Genomic DNA, 13251 nt, shown 5'->3' on the forward strand with positions numbered 1-13251 from the left:
ATGCCCTAGCGGGACATTTGCATAGGGGTTGTGATGCATTGTGGGAGTTCCAGAGGCCAGACCCCCCCCCCCCCACCATCACTCTAGCTAACAGCTCATAAAAGTGAAATCTGATCAGTCCTTCGAGCTGTGTAGTAAATTATACCGGGAGTGCTGTCACTTTAAGAGGGACTAATGCTCTTCTGTATCCACAGTCAGCTGAGGACTTCCTCGTTAGTCTCTTTGAAGATTCTTACCTCTTCAGTCACCAGGCCAATAGGGGCACTCTCTTTGTGAAGGACATGCAGCTCGCACGGAGAATCCGAGGCATCCCGTATGAACTGTGATAACGCTGCCGTTTTATCTCTCAAGATTTGATGAAGAATGATCACGTGTAAATAGTTTTATATTAATGGAGAAAATCTATTGGGAAATACAAGTTTTACCATTGCATAAAAGATCCAGTTTGGAAGAGTAAACCGGCTTTAGCGCCCCCTCCTGACACTGGTTACAGTGGAGGTTTTTTCTTTGTTTTATCTGTTCATGGGAAAGTTGTTACAACCAATATGGCTGCCGCTGCAGTTTGCAGGGTGGTAGTGCAGTAGTTTTTCTGTCCAGCTATGTAATTGTAATGGGTTATAGGGGTCCAGGATGTAGCACAGAAAATGACCACAAGGCGGCACTGCTGGACAAAACCGCTAACAAAGACGCTGGACACAACCGCTAATGAAACCTGATCTGGCCGACCTTCTAATTGTTCTGCTGAGTTTATGATCCGCTTCCTGTTTTTATTCTGTGAAGATTTGTTAATTTTTTCAAATAAAAAAAAAATGTATATTATAACTTTGATCTTCATCATTTTAGACTAATCTTCATAAGGGCTTGGATATGATCAATGACTCCAGCTTCGCTGTAGTTCAATACTCTTGCTCTGTCCCACCCCCATTCTTTACACTGCAGCTATGCTTGTTCAGAGTGTTTGCTGTGTGGGTGGGTGTGTGGGTTGGGTCCAGAATTATTTGGGCAGTGACACAATCTGTATGATTTGGGTTTTGCTGCCACCACATTGGATTTGAAATGAAACAACTGAGATGCAATTGAAGTTGAAGCTTTCAGGTTTATTTCAAGGGGTTAAACAAAAATCTCCTGTGAAAAGTTTAGGAATTGCCACCATTTTTCTACACAACCTCCTCATTTCAGGTGATCAAAAGTGATTGGACAAATTAACATTACCATAAATGTTTTTTTTAATACTTTGTAGAGAATCCTTTGCAGGCAATGATGGCCTGAAGTCTGGAACCCATGGACATCACAAGACGCTGGGTTTCCTCCTTTTTTTTTTTTTTTTTTTTTAATATTTAAAATTTTTTATTTTCAAGAAAAGAAATGGGGATACAGAAAAAGAAAAGGGGGTGACATGGGTACAGAAAAAGCCCATGAGGGCCGATCATTTCAACCTATATTTCAACAACAATAAGTAAATATGCAATCAAAGTCCTCCCAACATAGTACCATCAATACACTACAAGCATTAGTATAGCAAGACAGGAATACCAGCATTACACCCTCATCCGCCCCTCCATCACCCACATCTCAGTCAATTCTTAGTAACGATCGATTCAAATAGGGAAGTAAACGAAGGGTAGAAGGACAAAAGGAAGGGGGGGGGTATAGGGAAAATCTTAAGAGGGAGAAGGGGAGATGTTCTCCCCTCACTCCCCCCCCCCCCCCCCACAGCACATCACAGACCAGAGAGAACTCAAGAGCTCCCTGGTTCTCCACTAATCAGTTCACCCATGGCCCTCTTGTATCTGTTCGACTTGCAGAAGTCAAACCAATAGAACCAGGTTTTCTGAAACTGCGTTGCTCGTTCGGGTGCGGAATGGAGCAACTCCTCCATTCTCCGAATTTCGTGAATGCGTTCCAGCCATTGTCTAGTCACAGGAGGCTCAGAGGATCTCCAACCCTCCGGAATACAAGCCTTAGCTGCGTTCAACAAATGTCTCACTAACATCTTCCTGTAGCGCCCCACAGGTATATCGTGGTGGTGCAGCAAAATCCATGCCGGATCATCTCCCAGCGAGATTCCTGTGATCTCCAGAATGATATCTTGAACCTCTGACCAATAGGTGCGAAGGTTCTCACAGCTCCAGAATATATGTAAAAGCGTTCCCTCTTCTCTGCCGCATCTCCAACATAAAGGAGAAACATCCGGGAACATTTTATGTAGCACATGTGGGACTCTGTACCAACGGGATAGTATTTTAAAACTGGTTTCCTGATAGGCGTTACTAATAGACGCCTTATGTGTGAGGAGCATGATCTTTTCCCTTTGCTCTTGTGTTTGGGTATGTTCACACGGCCTATTTACGGACGTAATTCGGGCGTTTTTGCCCCGAATTACATCTGAAAATAGCGCCTCAATAGCGCTGACAAACATCTGCCCATTGAAAGCAATGGGCAGACGTTTGTCTGTTCACACGAGGCGTATATTTACGCGCCGCTGACAAATGACGGCGCGTAAATAGACGCCCGCGTCAAAGAAGTGACCTGTCACTTCTTTGGCCGTAATTGGAGCCGTTATTCATTGACTCCAATGAATAGCAGCGCTAATTACGGCCGTAATGGACGCGGCGTTCAAGCGCCTGCACATGCCGGTACGGCTGAAATTACGGGGATGTTTTCAGGCTGAAACATCCCCGTAATTTCAGCCGTAACGGACGCCCTCGTGTGTACATACCCTTGGAGTAATCTGAAGATCTCTTTCCCATTTCGTAATATATGGTGGGATGAAGTCCTCAGCAGGAGTGAGCAGCACGCAGTAAAGACTGGACAGGGCCCGTCTCACATGCCCCGTTTGAGAACACAAAGTTTCAAAGGAAGATAGAGCTCGGTCATAGGAAGCCGGTGTAGGTAGTCTTGACAAGTAATGAGTCAATTGTAACGCCTGCCATTGGGACGCGTCCGGGAGACCCTCTGGCTGGGAAAGCTCTTCTCCACGCAGCCAGGGCCGCCATCAGGGGGTATTAGGGGTACTGGTGTGAGGGGCCCGGCCAAACCTAACTGAAAGGGGGGCCCGGCAACTGCCGCAACATTCTTTTGGTAGGAAAAAACGGGCCCTTGCAATGGGGCCCGTTTTTTTCACCAAAAGAATGTCGTGAGCTGCTGCTGCTGCAGGCCCCCTCCCCATGGGGGGCCGTCAAACCGCCCGCGTGCAACCGATCGCGCGCACAAGGAAACTCGTGCGCAGTCGCGAGCGCGCACCCACGAACGCCCGCACTCGAGACCGCCCGCGCGCGCACCCGCGAAAGCCCGGAAGCGCGCACCCGCGCGCGCACCCGCGATCGCCCGCGCGCGCACCCGCACATGGACAAAACTTACCTGGAGCCTGGCTGGAGGTGAAGGACTGGACGTCTGGACCAAAGACCTCGCCTGGAAGACATCGCCGGAAGAGGACTGGAGTGGGAGCAGCTCTTCTGACACGGTGAGTAAATTATCTCAAAGTGCTGTTTATGGCCCTGTTCACACAGTATTTTGCAGGCAAAAAAAAATCTGCCTCAAAATTCCTTAAAGAATTTTGAGGCAGATTTAGACTTGCCCACACTATCTTGCCGCGTTTTTTGCTGCGTTTTTTGCCCGCGGCGATTGAGGACAGCAGACAAAAAACGCAGCGAAAAATGAATTTTCTGCCTCCCATTGATTTCGATGGGAGGTCAGAGGCGGAACCGCGGCAAGAAAGGACTTGCTGCTTTTTCTTTTTTCCGCGACTGGCTCCCATTGATTTCAGATTAACCCGTTAGTGACCGCCAATACGCCTTTTAACGGCGGCCACTAATGGGCTTTATTCTGATGCATACGCCTTTTCACGGCGCTGCATCAGGATAAAGTAAACAGAGCAGGGAGTGTCAAATCTCCCTGCTCTCAGCTGCTAGAGGCAGCTGAGAGCTGGGAGCGTCCCTGCTCTGCCGGGTGAGATCGATATTAGTATCGATCTCACCCGTTTAACCCTTCAGATGCGGTGCGCAATAGCGTGCACCGTATCTGAGTGGTTTTGGAGAGAGGGAGGGAGCTCCCTCTCTCTCCCACCGACACCCGGCGATACGATCGCCGAGTGTCTGTGTCTCTAATGGCAGCCGGGGGCCTAACAAAGGCCCCCAGGTCTGCCTGGAGCGACTGCCTGCTAGATCATGCCAGAGGCATGACCTAGCAGATGCCTGCCCGTTTTAAACGGACAGGCAGTAATACACTGCAATACAAAAGTATTGCAGTGTATTACAATAGCGATCGGAGAATCGCATATTATAGTCCCCTAGTGGGACTAGTAAAAAAGTAAAAAAAAAGTTTAATAAAGTTAATGAAAAAAAAAATGTGAAAAAAAATGAAAAACCCAGCTTTTCCCCTTACACAATGCTTTACTATTAAAAAACCAAAATAAAGTAAAAAAGTTACACATATTTGGTATCGCTGCGTCCGTAACGACCCCGACTATAAATCTATAACATTATTTAACCCGCACAGTGAACGCCGTAAAAAATTTAATAAAAAACTATGGAAAAATTGCTGTTTTCTGTGAATCCTGACTTTAAATTTTTTTTATAAAAAGTGATCAAAAAGTCGCATCTACTCAAAAATGGTATGAATAAAAACTACAAGTCTTCCCGCAAAAAAAAAGCCCTCATACAACCGCATCGGCGAAAAAATGAAAACGTTACGGCTCTTCAAATATGGAGACACAAAAACAAATAATTTTGAAAAAAAAGCGTTTTTACTGTGTAAAAGTAGTAAAACATACAAAAACTATACAAATTTGGTATTGTTGTAATCGTAACAACCCGCTGAATAAAGTTATGGTGTTAGTTATATCACACGGTAAACGCCGTTGATTTAAGACGCGAAAAAGAGTGGCGAAATTTCAGTTTTTTTTCTATTCCCCCCCAAAAAAAAGTTAATAAAAGTTAATCAATAAATAATATGTCCCCCAAAATGGTGCTATTAAAAAGTACAACTTGTCCCGCAAAAAACAAGACCTTATACAGCTATGTCGACGCAAAAATAAAAGGGTTATAGCTCTTGGAATGCGACGATGGAAAAACTTAAAAAATGGTTCGGTCATTAAGGTCTAAAATAGGCTGGTCATTAAGGGGTTAAATCAATTGGAGGCGGTTTTGGAAGTTTTTTGGTGCTGATTCTGACGCAGTGTCCGAGTCAATATCAAGGCCCAAAAACTCTGTGAACTGGGCCTTATTGTTAGGGCTTATTCAGACGAACGTGTAATACGTCCGTGCAACGTGCAACGGCCGGGGCAAGTCTAAACTTTTTTATAATTTTAAAAAGTGCCTTTTTTTTTTTCTTATGTGTGATTTTTGCGGCAGAACCGCAGCATTTGCGCAACAGAGGAGCGGCGATTCTACAGAATAAATTGACATGCTGCGGCTTAAAAAGCCAAAAGCCACACTGCAGGTCCATTTTTTTTGCAGCGTGTGGATGAGATTTGTTCAAACCTCATCCACTCTGCTGCGACTGTAATACGCTAAAAAACCACCGAAAAAGGCCATACTTACAAATGGACACAGCCAGGCCAGAAATGCTGATGAAAGGGCGAGCAGGTGCTTTAAATAATAATAGCCACTCCCACTAGTCTTGAGGGGAGTGGTGTGTGGTGCATGGGATGTGTAGTAAGAAATAATAAATGAATAGTGTGTGTGCAAGTGTAATACTATAAGTGAAATATAGGGGGCAGTAATAAATGAAGTGCCTCAATAGAAATAAATGGATAATGGGGTGCAAGTGAGTGAAACATGGAGGGATAGTGTGTACGTCATGAGGCACAACGTGTATAGCCAGGTAGAAGCCTATTTGTGACGCCTTGATAATTCATAGAGCGGGCTACCCTGCTTGCTATGCCAAACAACAACACACCATGCTCTCCCAGCATCAAAGACCCGGCTGTGTCCAAGAGAAGCGAATATACACAGCCAGGCCAGAAATGCTGATGATATTATTATTTAAAGCACCTGCTCGCCCTTTCATCAGCATTTCTGGCCTGGCTGTGTCCATTTGTAAGTATGGCCTTTTTCGGTGGTTTTGTATATGTCCCTGTGTTTTTATCGGTTCTGTTTGTGTATCAGGAACGTTCTGTTCCAGTTTAGGAGTTAGGGACTCGCAAGTCTGGGGATCCTTGTCGTGGATTGCGAGCTTGCGTCCTTTTGGCCAAAATGATTACCAATACCCCAGGTATTTTTCATTATTATGTATATTCGCTTCTCTTGGACACAGCCGGGTCTTTGATGCTGGGAGAGCATGGTGTGTTGTTGTTTGGCATAGCAAGCAGGGTAGCCCGCTCTATGAATTATCAAGGCGTCACAAATAGGCTTCTACCTGGCTATACACGTTGTGCCTCATGACGTACACACTATCCCTCCATGTTTCACTCACTTGCACCCCATTATCCATTTATTTCTATTGAGGCACTTCATTTATTACTGCCCCCTATATTTCACTTATAGTATTACACTTGCACACACACTATTCATTTATTATTTCTTACTACACATCCCATGCACCACACACCACTCCCCTCAAGACTAGTGGGAGTGGCTATTATTATTTAAAGCACCTGCTCGCCCTTTCATCAGCATTTCTGGCCTGGCTGTGTCCATTTGTAAGTATGGCCTTTTTCGGTGGTTTTGTATATGTCCCTGTGTTTTTATCGGTTCTGTTTGTGTATCAGGAACGTTCTGTTCCAGTTTAGGAGTTAGGGACTCGCAAGTCTGGGGATCCTTGTCGTGGATTGCGAGCTTGCGTCCTTTTGGCCAAAATGATTACCAATACCCCAGGTATTTTTCATTATTATGTATATTCGCTTCTCTTGGACACAGCCGGGTCTTTGATTCTGGGAGAGCATGGTGTGTTGTTGTTTGGCATAGCAAGCAGGGTAGCCCGCTCTATGAATTATCAAGGCGTCACAAATAGGCTTCTACCTGGCTATACACGTTGTGCCTCATGACGTACACACTATCCCTCCATGTTTCACTCACTTGCACCCCATTATCCATTTATTTCTATTGAGGCACTTCATTTATTACTGCCCCCTATATTTCACTTATAGTATTACACTTGCACACACACTATTCATTTATTATTTCTTACTACACATCCCATGCACCACACACCACTCCCCTCAAGACTAGTGGGAGTGGCTATTATTATTTAAAGCACCTGCTCGCCCTTTCATCAGCATTTCTGGCCTGGCTGTGTCCATTTGTAAGTATGGCCTTTTTCGGTGGTTTTGTATATGTCCCTGTGTTTTTATCGGTTCTGACTGTAATACGCTGCGGATTTTCCACAATAAAATGTGTTGCATAAAATCCGCAGTGTTCATGCCTAGTGTGTTCCTACCCTAAGGCCGGATTTACACGAGCGTGTGCTTTTTGCACGCGCAAAAAACGTGGCATTTTGCGCATGCAAAAGGTCCATAACAGCTCCGTGTGTCAGCAGCGTATGATGCGTGGCTGCGTGATTTTCGCGTAGCCGCCATCATTATGACACTCTGTTTGTATGTTTGTAGCACGTGGTGCTTTTCTGTTTTCAGTCATAGTTTATACTGCTGCGGAAGTGCTGGGCGTGATTTTCACGCACCCATTGACTTCAATGGGTGCGTGATGCGCGAACAATGCACAAATATAGGACATGTCGTGAGTTTTACGCAGCGGACACACGGACACACGCTGCATGAAACTCACTGACAGTCTGCACGGCCCCGTAGAGTTAGATAGGTCCGTGCGAGGCGCGGGAAAATCACGCACGTTGCACGGATGTATTACACGTTCGTCTAAATAAGCCCTAACAATAAGGCCCAGTTCAGAGTTTTTGGGCCTTGATATTGACTCGGACACTGCGTCAGAATCAGCACCAAACAACTTCCAAAACCGCCTCCCATTGATTTAATCTGAAATCAATGGGAGCCAGTCGCGGAAAAAAGAAAAAGCAGCACGTCCTTTCTTGCCGCGGTTCCGCCTCTGACCTCCCATCGAAATCAATGGGAGGCAGAAAATGAATTTTTCCCTATGTTTTTTGTCTGCTGTCCTCAATCGCCGCGGGCAAAAAAGCGGCAAGATAGTGTGGGCAGGTCAAAATCTGCCTCAAAATTCGGTGCGCGGTTCCAGGCGGTCGCGGGTGCGCATGTGCGGGAGTTTGCGGGTGCGCGCGATCGGTCGCACGGGCGGCAGTGTTTGCCGGCCCCCATGTCGACCCCCATGCTACCCAGGGCCGCCATCAGGGGGGGTATTATGGGTACTGATGTGAGAGACCCGGCCAAACCTAATTGAAAGGGGGGCCCGCAGCTCACGACATTCTTATGGTGAAAAAAACAGGCCCCATTGCAGGGGCCTGTTTTTTTTCTACCAAAGGCAAGTCACGGCAGTTGCCGGGCCCCCCTTTCAATTAGGTTTGGCCGGGCCTCTCACATCAGTACCCATAATACCCCCCCTGATGGCGGCCCTGGGTAGCATGATATAGTGCTGGACGGAGTACCTTTAACAGGCGGTGCCACGGTAGGGGGGCCCAGAAAATTTAGCTGTTGGGGGCCCTGAAATTCCTGATGGCGACCCTGCACGCAGCCATGCATTGCCCCTATAAAAATGACTTACTCTAAAATGCCCCTGCTGTACCCATATCTCAAAGGTCTGATCGGACAGACCTGGTGTAATGATAGGGGTAGGGAAACGGACAAGTGAGCCCTAATCTACCCGCCACTCTGTCCCTGCCTACTTGCAACGACCCACCCTAGGCGACGGGGTACAACTGGGCGGCGGTCCCTACGCTCAGTAAGTGCACAAGACAAACATACAAGGGAATATAAAGCAAAGGGAAAGGGGCAGTTGCCCACGGCAACACCGTGAGCAACAGAGTGGTGAACGAGCCAAGTCAAACCAGGAGAGCACGAGGTACAAAACGCAGAGCAGAAGAGTCGTCAGAAAGCCAGGGTCAGAATGGAGCAGGATCAAATTGTTCGGAGCTGTAGCTGGGCCAGGAAACCACATGGAAAGAATCACAAGCAAGGAGGAACAGGAAAGGCAGGTATAAATAGACAGAGGGCGGGAGCTAGCTGAGTCTGGCCAGGCTGCGATAGGCTCTCCCACTCCTAAGCCTGCCAGCCTGAGTGGTGGAAGCTGGAGTCAGTCTCAGAGAGATAGACTCAGGTGAAGACTGATTACCTCTGGAAGTTAACCCCGAAGCTGTGCCTGGCAGATCCTTTACACCTGGGCCAAATTCCGGGTTACCCAAAACCGGAGTGAGGGGTGATAATAGTTGTGATATTCCCTCTCTACTCCGCACCTTTCTAAACACCTGTAAAGTTGGATATATGGTAGGATGATCACAAAATTATTTTTTTCTATATAATATTGCTTTTAGTATGTCATTAAAATAAATTTTATTTATTTGTGTTGTACTTTTTCTTTTTCTTTTTTTTCTTTCTTTTACTCTATGGGGCTGCCATTTTTTTTTTTTATCTCTGTATGTGTCGATTAACGACGCATACAGAGATGGAATACGGCAGCTACAGGGCATAGGAGTCAATGAACGGGAGCCGTTCCATTGACTCTGCTCTCTGTCTCTGTACTACGCAGACGCAGGTCAGAGTCACACAGCAGAGCAGCTGTTTGCAGGGAGATAGCAGGCGCCATACTGAAGACCAGCTGCACTGCAGGTAAGGTGTGTGTCTCTGTCTGTCCCACTCTCTATCTCACAGACCCCCGCTTTCGTGACCCCCGACGGCCCCCCCCCCCCCCCCTTGTATGAAGGACACATGATGCAACTGTACTGGGAAAGCCCTGAACGATAAATCTCTCTAGTTGTGCTGAGACTGTTTGGGGATGTGACTAATGAACCTCTCACACTCCAGTAGGAGGGGTAATGGTGGTCACCCAGCTTTCCCAGAACCCTGAACGATAAATCTCTCTAGTTGTGCTGAGACTGTTTGGGAATGTGACTAATGAACCTCTCAGTCTCAGCACAACTAGAGAGATTTATCGTTCAGGGGTCTGGGAAAGCTGGGTGACCAACATTACCCCTCCTACTGGAGTGTGAAAGGTTCATTAGTCCCATCCCCAAACACACTCCAGTAGGAGGGGGTAATGGTAGTCACCCAGCTTTCCCAGATCCCCGAACGATAAATCTCTAGTTGTGCAAAATCAAGTGTAATCAAGCATTTTTTTTAATGTGCTTTTTGGCACGTAAAATGTGCAAAAAATACACGGCGTGTGAACCGGTCAACTGAAAAGTCATTCTCTTCACTTTCATCATTCTAAGGGTATGTTCACACGCAGTGTTTTCAGCTGAAAAATCGGAAGCAGGACGCCTGCAAGCGTCTGCCCATTGGTTTCAATGGGAGATACGGCGTTCTGTTCCGACAGGGCGTTTTTTACGTGGTCGTTTTCCAAAACCGGCACGTAAAAAGACGCCCGCCAAAATGAAGTGTACATCACTTCTTGGGACGTTTTTGGAGCCGTTTTTAATTGACTTTATAGAAAAACAGCTCCAAAAACGGCCGTAAAAACGTGAGTTAGATTAAAAAATGGCTGAAAATCAGGAGCGGTTTTCCCTTTGTTTAGTAAGCGTGTGAACATACACTTAGCCTTTTGGTGTTTCCTATAACTTCTGCCAGATGCAGAATCACACCCAAAATGGCTGCCGGACACTGCTTAGCAATTTGAAGACACCTTTTCCTGGCTTGTGCGAGGGGGGGGGGGTGAGATTCCTTCCCACATTTACGGCAGCTGTGAGTCAAGTTGCTTTGCCTTATTCACCTTGCTGTAATTCTGGGAAGTTCTCCCCCTGGTGGCCAACATAGGAAAACATGTTAAATTATTATTTAATTTTTAATACTTTCCACCATATGGAAGAAAAAAAAAATACAGCAAAAAACTTAAAAAATATAATAGCAATAAGTAACAACACTTAAAAAAAAAAAGGTTAAATTCGCGACACATTCCCTTTAAGGGTATGTTCACATGGCGGGGGTCCGTAACGGCTGAAATTACGGGGATGTTTCAGCCTGAAAACATCCCCGTAATTTCAGCCGTAACGGCATGTGCAGGCGCTTGAACGCCGCGTCAATTACGGGCGTAATTAGCGCTGCTATTCATTGGAGTCAATGAATAACGGCTCTAATTACGGCCAAAGAAGTGACAGGTCACTTCTTTGACGCGGGCGTCTATTTACGCGCCGTCTTTTGACAGCGGCGCGTAAATATACGCCTCGTGTGAACAGACAAACGTCTGCCCATTGCTTTCAATGGGCAGATGTTTGTCAGCGCTATGGAGGCGCTATTTTCGGGCGTAATTCGGGTCAAAAACGCCCGATTTACGTCCGTAAATAGGCCGTGTGAACATACCCTAAGGCAGCAGAATAGGCTAGTAAAGCTCTGTATATTGGCACACACCTCACACTCCATTACGGACCATAATTGCAGATAAAAATACTCATCCATTCATTTCTCTTGCAAATGGACACCTCCTATATTTACAGGGCCACCTGATCGCATCCTGCAATATTGACACAGATTAAAGAGAACCTTTAATCTTTAACCCCTTATTGACCAACAGTACGCCTTTTTACGTTCCTCACTAATTGGCTTTAGGCTAATGCGACGCCTTTTAACGTGATCGCATTAGCCTAAAGTAGCGCCGAAATTAAAGATCGGGGCTCCGTTCTCTCAGCTACCGGAGGTAGCTGAGAGTTCGGGGCAACGACCAGAGACCATAACGAGTGGTCTCTGGTCACGTGATCGCCGTGAATCGCTATTTCACGGCGATCACGCTAAACCGGCAGATAATCGCCATTTCTCTCTCCTCTCATGGAATAACTCCTTAGAGAGGAGAGAGAACGGGTAAATAGTGCGTCCGTCCCCCTCCCACGTCCGATCCCCCCCGTCCGAATCCCCTTCATGTCCGATTCCCCCCCCGGTCCGATCCCCCCCCCACGGTCCGATTCCCCCCCCCCTAAAATGGCGCCCGAGTGCGCTTTGCATGTCTTACCTGTGTCGTCATCTGGCACAGCAACAATCAGGGACCGTTGTGACTGGTCCCTGATCAGGTGATCTCTGTGATAAAACCTATCACAGAGATCACTGACAGTTATTTTCAAAACACAGCCAGGACATGGGCTGTGTTTCTCTCTCCTCCCATTGTAGTTGTTCTGAGAGGAGAGAGAAATCAGTCTAAGTCCTGTGCTGTGAAGAAAGAAAAAAAGTGAAAAAAAAATCATCGTTCTTATACACATATATATATATATAATATATAAAATCTATATTAGCGTCAGCGCTAGATTAGCGTCAGCGCTAGTTTAGCGTTAGTGCTAGTTTAGCGTTAGTTCTAGTTTAGCGTTAGTGCTAGTTTGGCGTTAGTTTAGCGTTACTTTAGGGTTAGGGCTAGTTTAGCGTTCGTGTTTAGGGCCGTTTAGAATTAATTTGACGTCTGTTATATAAAAAAAAAATATATATAAAAAAAAATATATATAAAAAAAAATAAAAATAATTTGTGTAGTTTTTAGGATTTTAGGTTTACTTTAGGGTTAGGACTTATAGGGCATATATATATATATATATATATATACACATACACATCTATAAATATGTCTCAGCGTATGTACAGCGCGGAGCAAGCCTACGCCTTGCTATGTTCCGACACTTCTAAAAAAGGGAAACAGACACCGCTTCAGAATTTGTTCCAGACAGTGACAGTGACGATTCTAATTCCACCGCTGAAACCCATAGTCCTATGGTGGTGGATACGTCAGTCGCTGTAGGGTGTCAGGTGTCAAGTGCAGGGCCGAGTGTTGCAGTCCCTCCCGTGATGTGGGATCCTGCACTATCATTTTCCCCCCAAGTACCCCAATTTGAAGCGACCCCAGGAATTAGTGTAGACGTCCAAAATTTTACCCCCTATAATTTTTTGAATTTATTTATATGTGATACGGTCCTAGACTTGATAGTCCAGCAGACTAATCTGTATGCTAGGCAGTTTGTTCTACAAAAGCCTGCGTCTATGTACTCCAGAATGTGGAGCCCCACAAGTGTCCCAGAAATAACAAATTTTTTAGGCATTACCCTCAATATGGGTTTGGTTTAAAAACCCTCTGTCCGGTCCTACTGGACTTGTAATGCTGTCCACGCTACCCCTGTATTTGCAGCAGTGATGTCCAGAAACCGCTATGAGGCTCTAATGCAATTCATGCATTTTACTGATAATTCCCAAGTCCCCCCAAGAAGTG

The 13251-nt window shown here is 46.0% G+C and overlaps 2 protein-coding genes across 2 annotated transcripts in view; one reads left to right on the forward strand and one right to left on the reverse strand.

Annotated features, from left to right (window-relative positions):
- Positions 1 to 822, forward strand: part of LOC142684080 (histone H3-like centromeric protein A) — a 322916-nt gene extending 322094 nt beyond the window's left edge. Inside the window, exon 5 of the mRNA XM_075847468.1 lies at positions 195 to 822. Coding sequence (XP_075703583.1) covers positions 195 to 326 — 132 coding nt within the window. The 3' untranslated portion in view covers positions 327 to 822. The remainder of the gene's footprint in view (positions 1 to 194) is intronic.
- The window catches only part of LOC142684081 (histone H3-like centromeric protein A), a 245238-nt gene that overhangs the window by 140211 nt on the left and 91776 nt on the right, over positions 1 to 13251 (reverse strand). The window lies entirely within an intron of this gene.

Source organism: Rhinoderma darwinii (genome assembly GCF_050947455.1).
Source record: "Rhinoderma darwinii isolate aRhiDar2 chromosome 4 unlocalized genomic scaffold, aRhiDar2.hap1 SUPER_4_unloc_5, whole genome shotgun sequence".
Classification (NCBI taxonomy): Eukaryota; Metazoa; Chordata; class Amphibia; order Anura; family Rhinodermatidae; genus Rhinoderma; species Rhinoderma darwinii.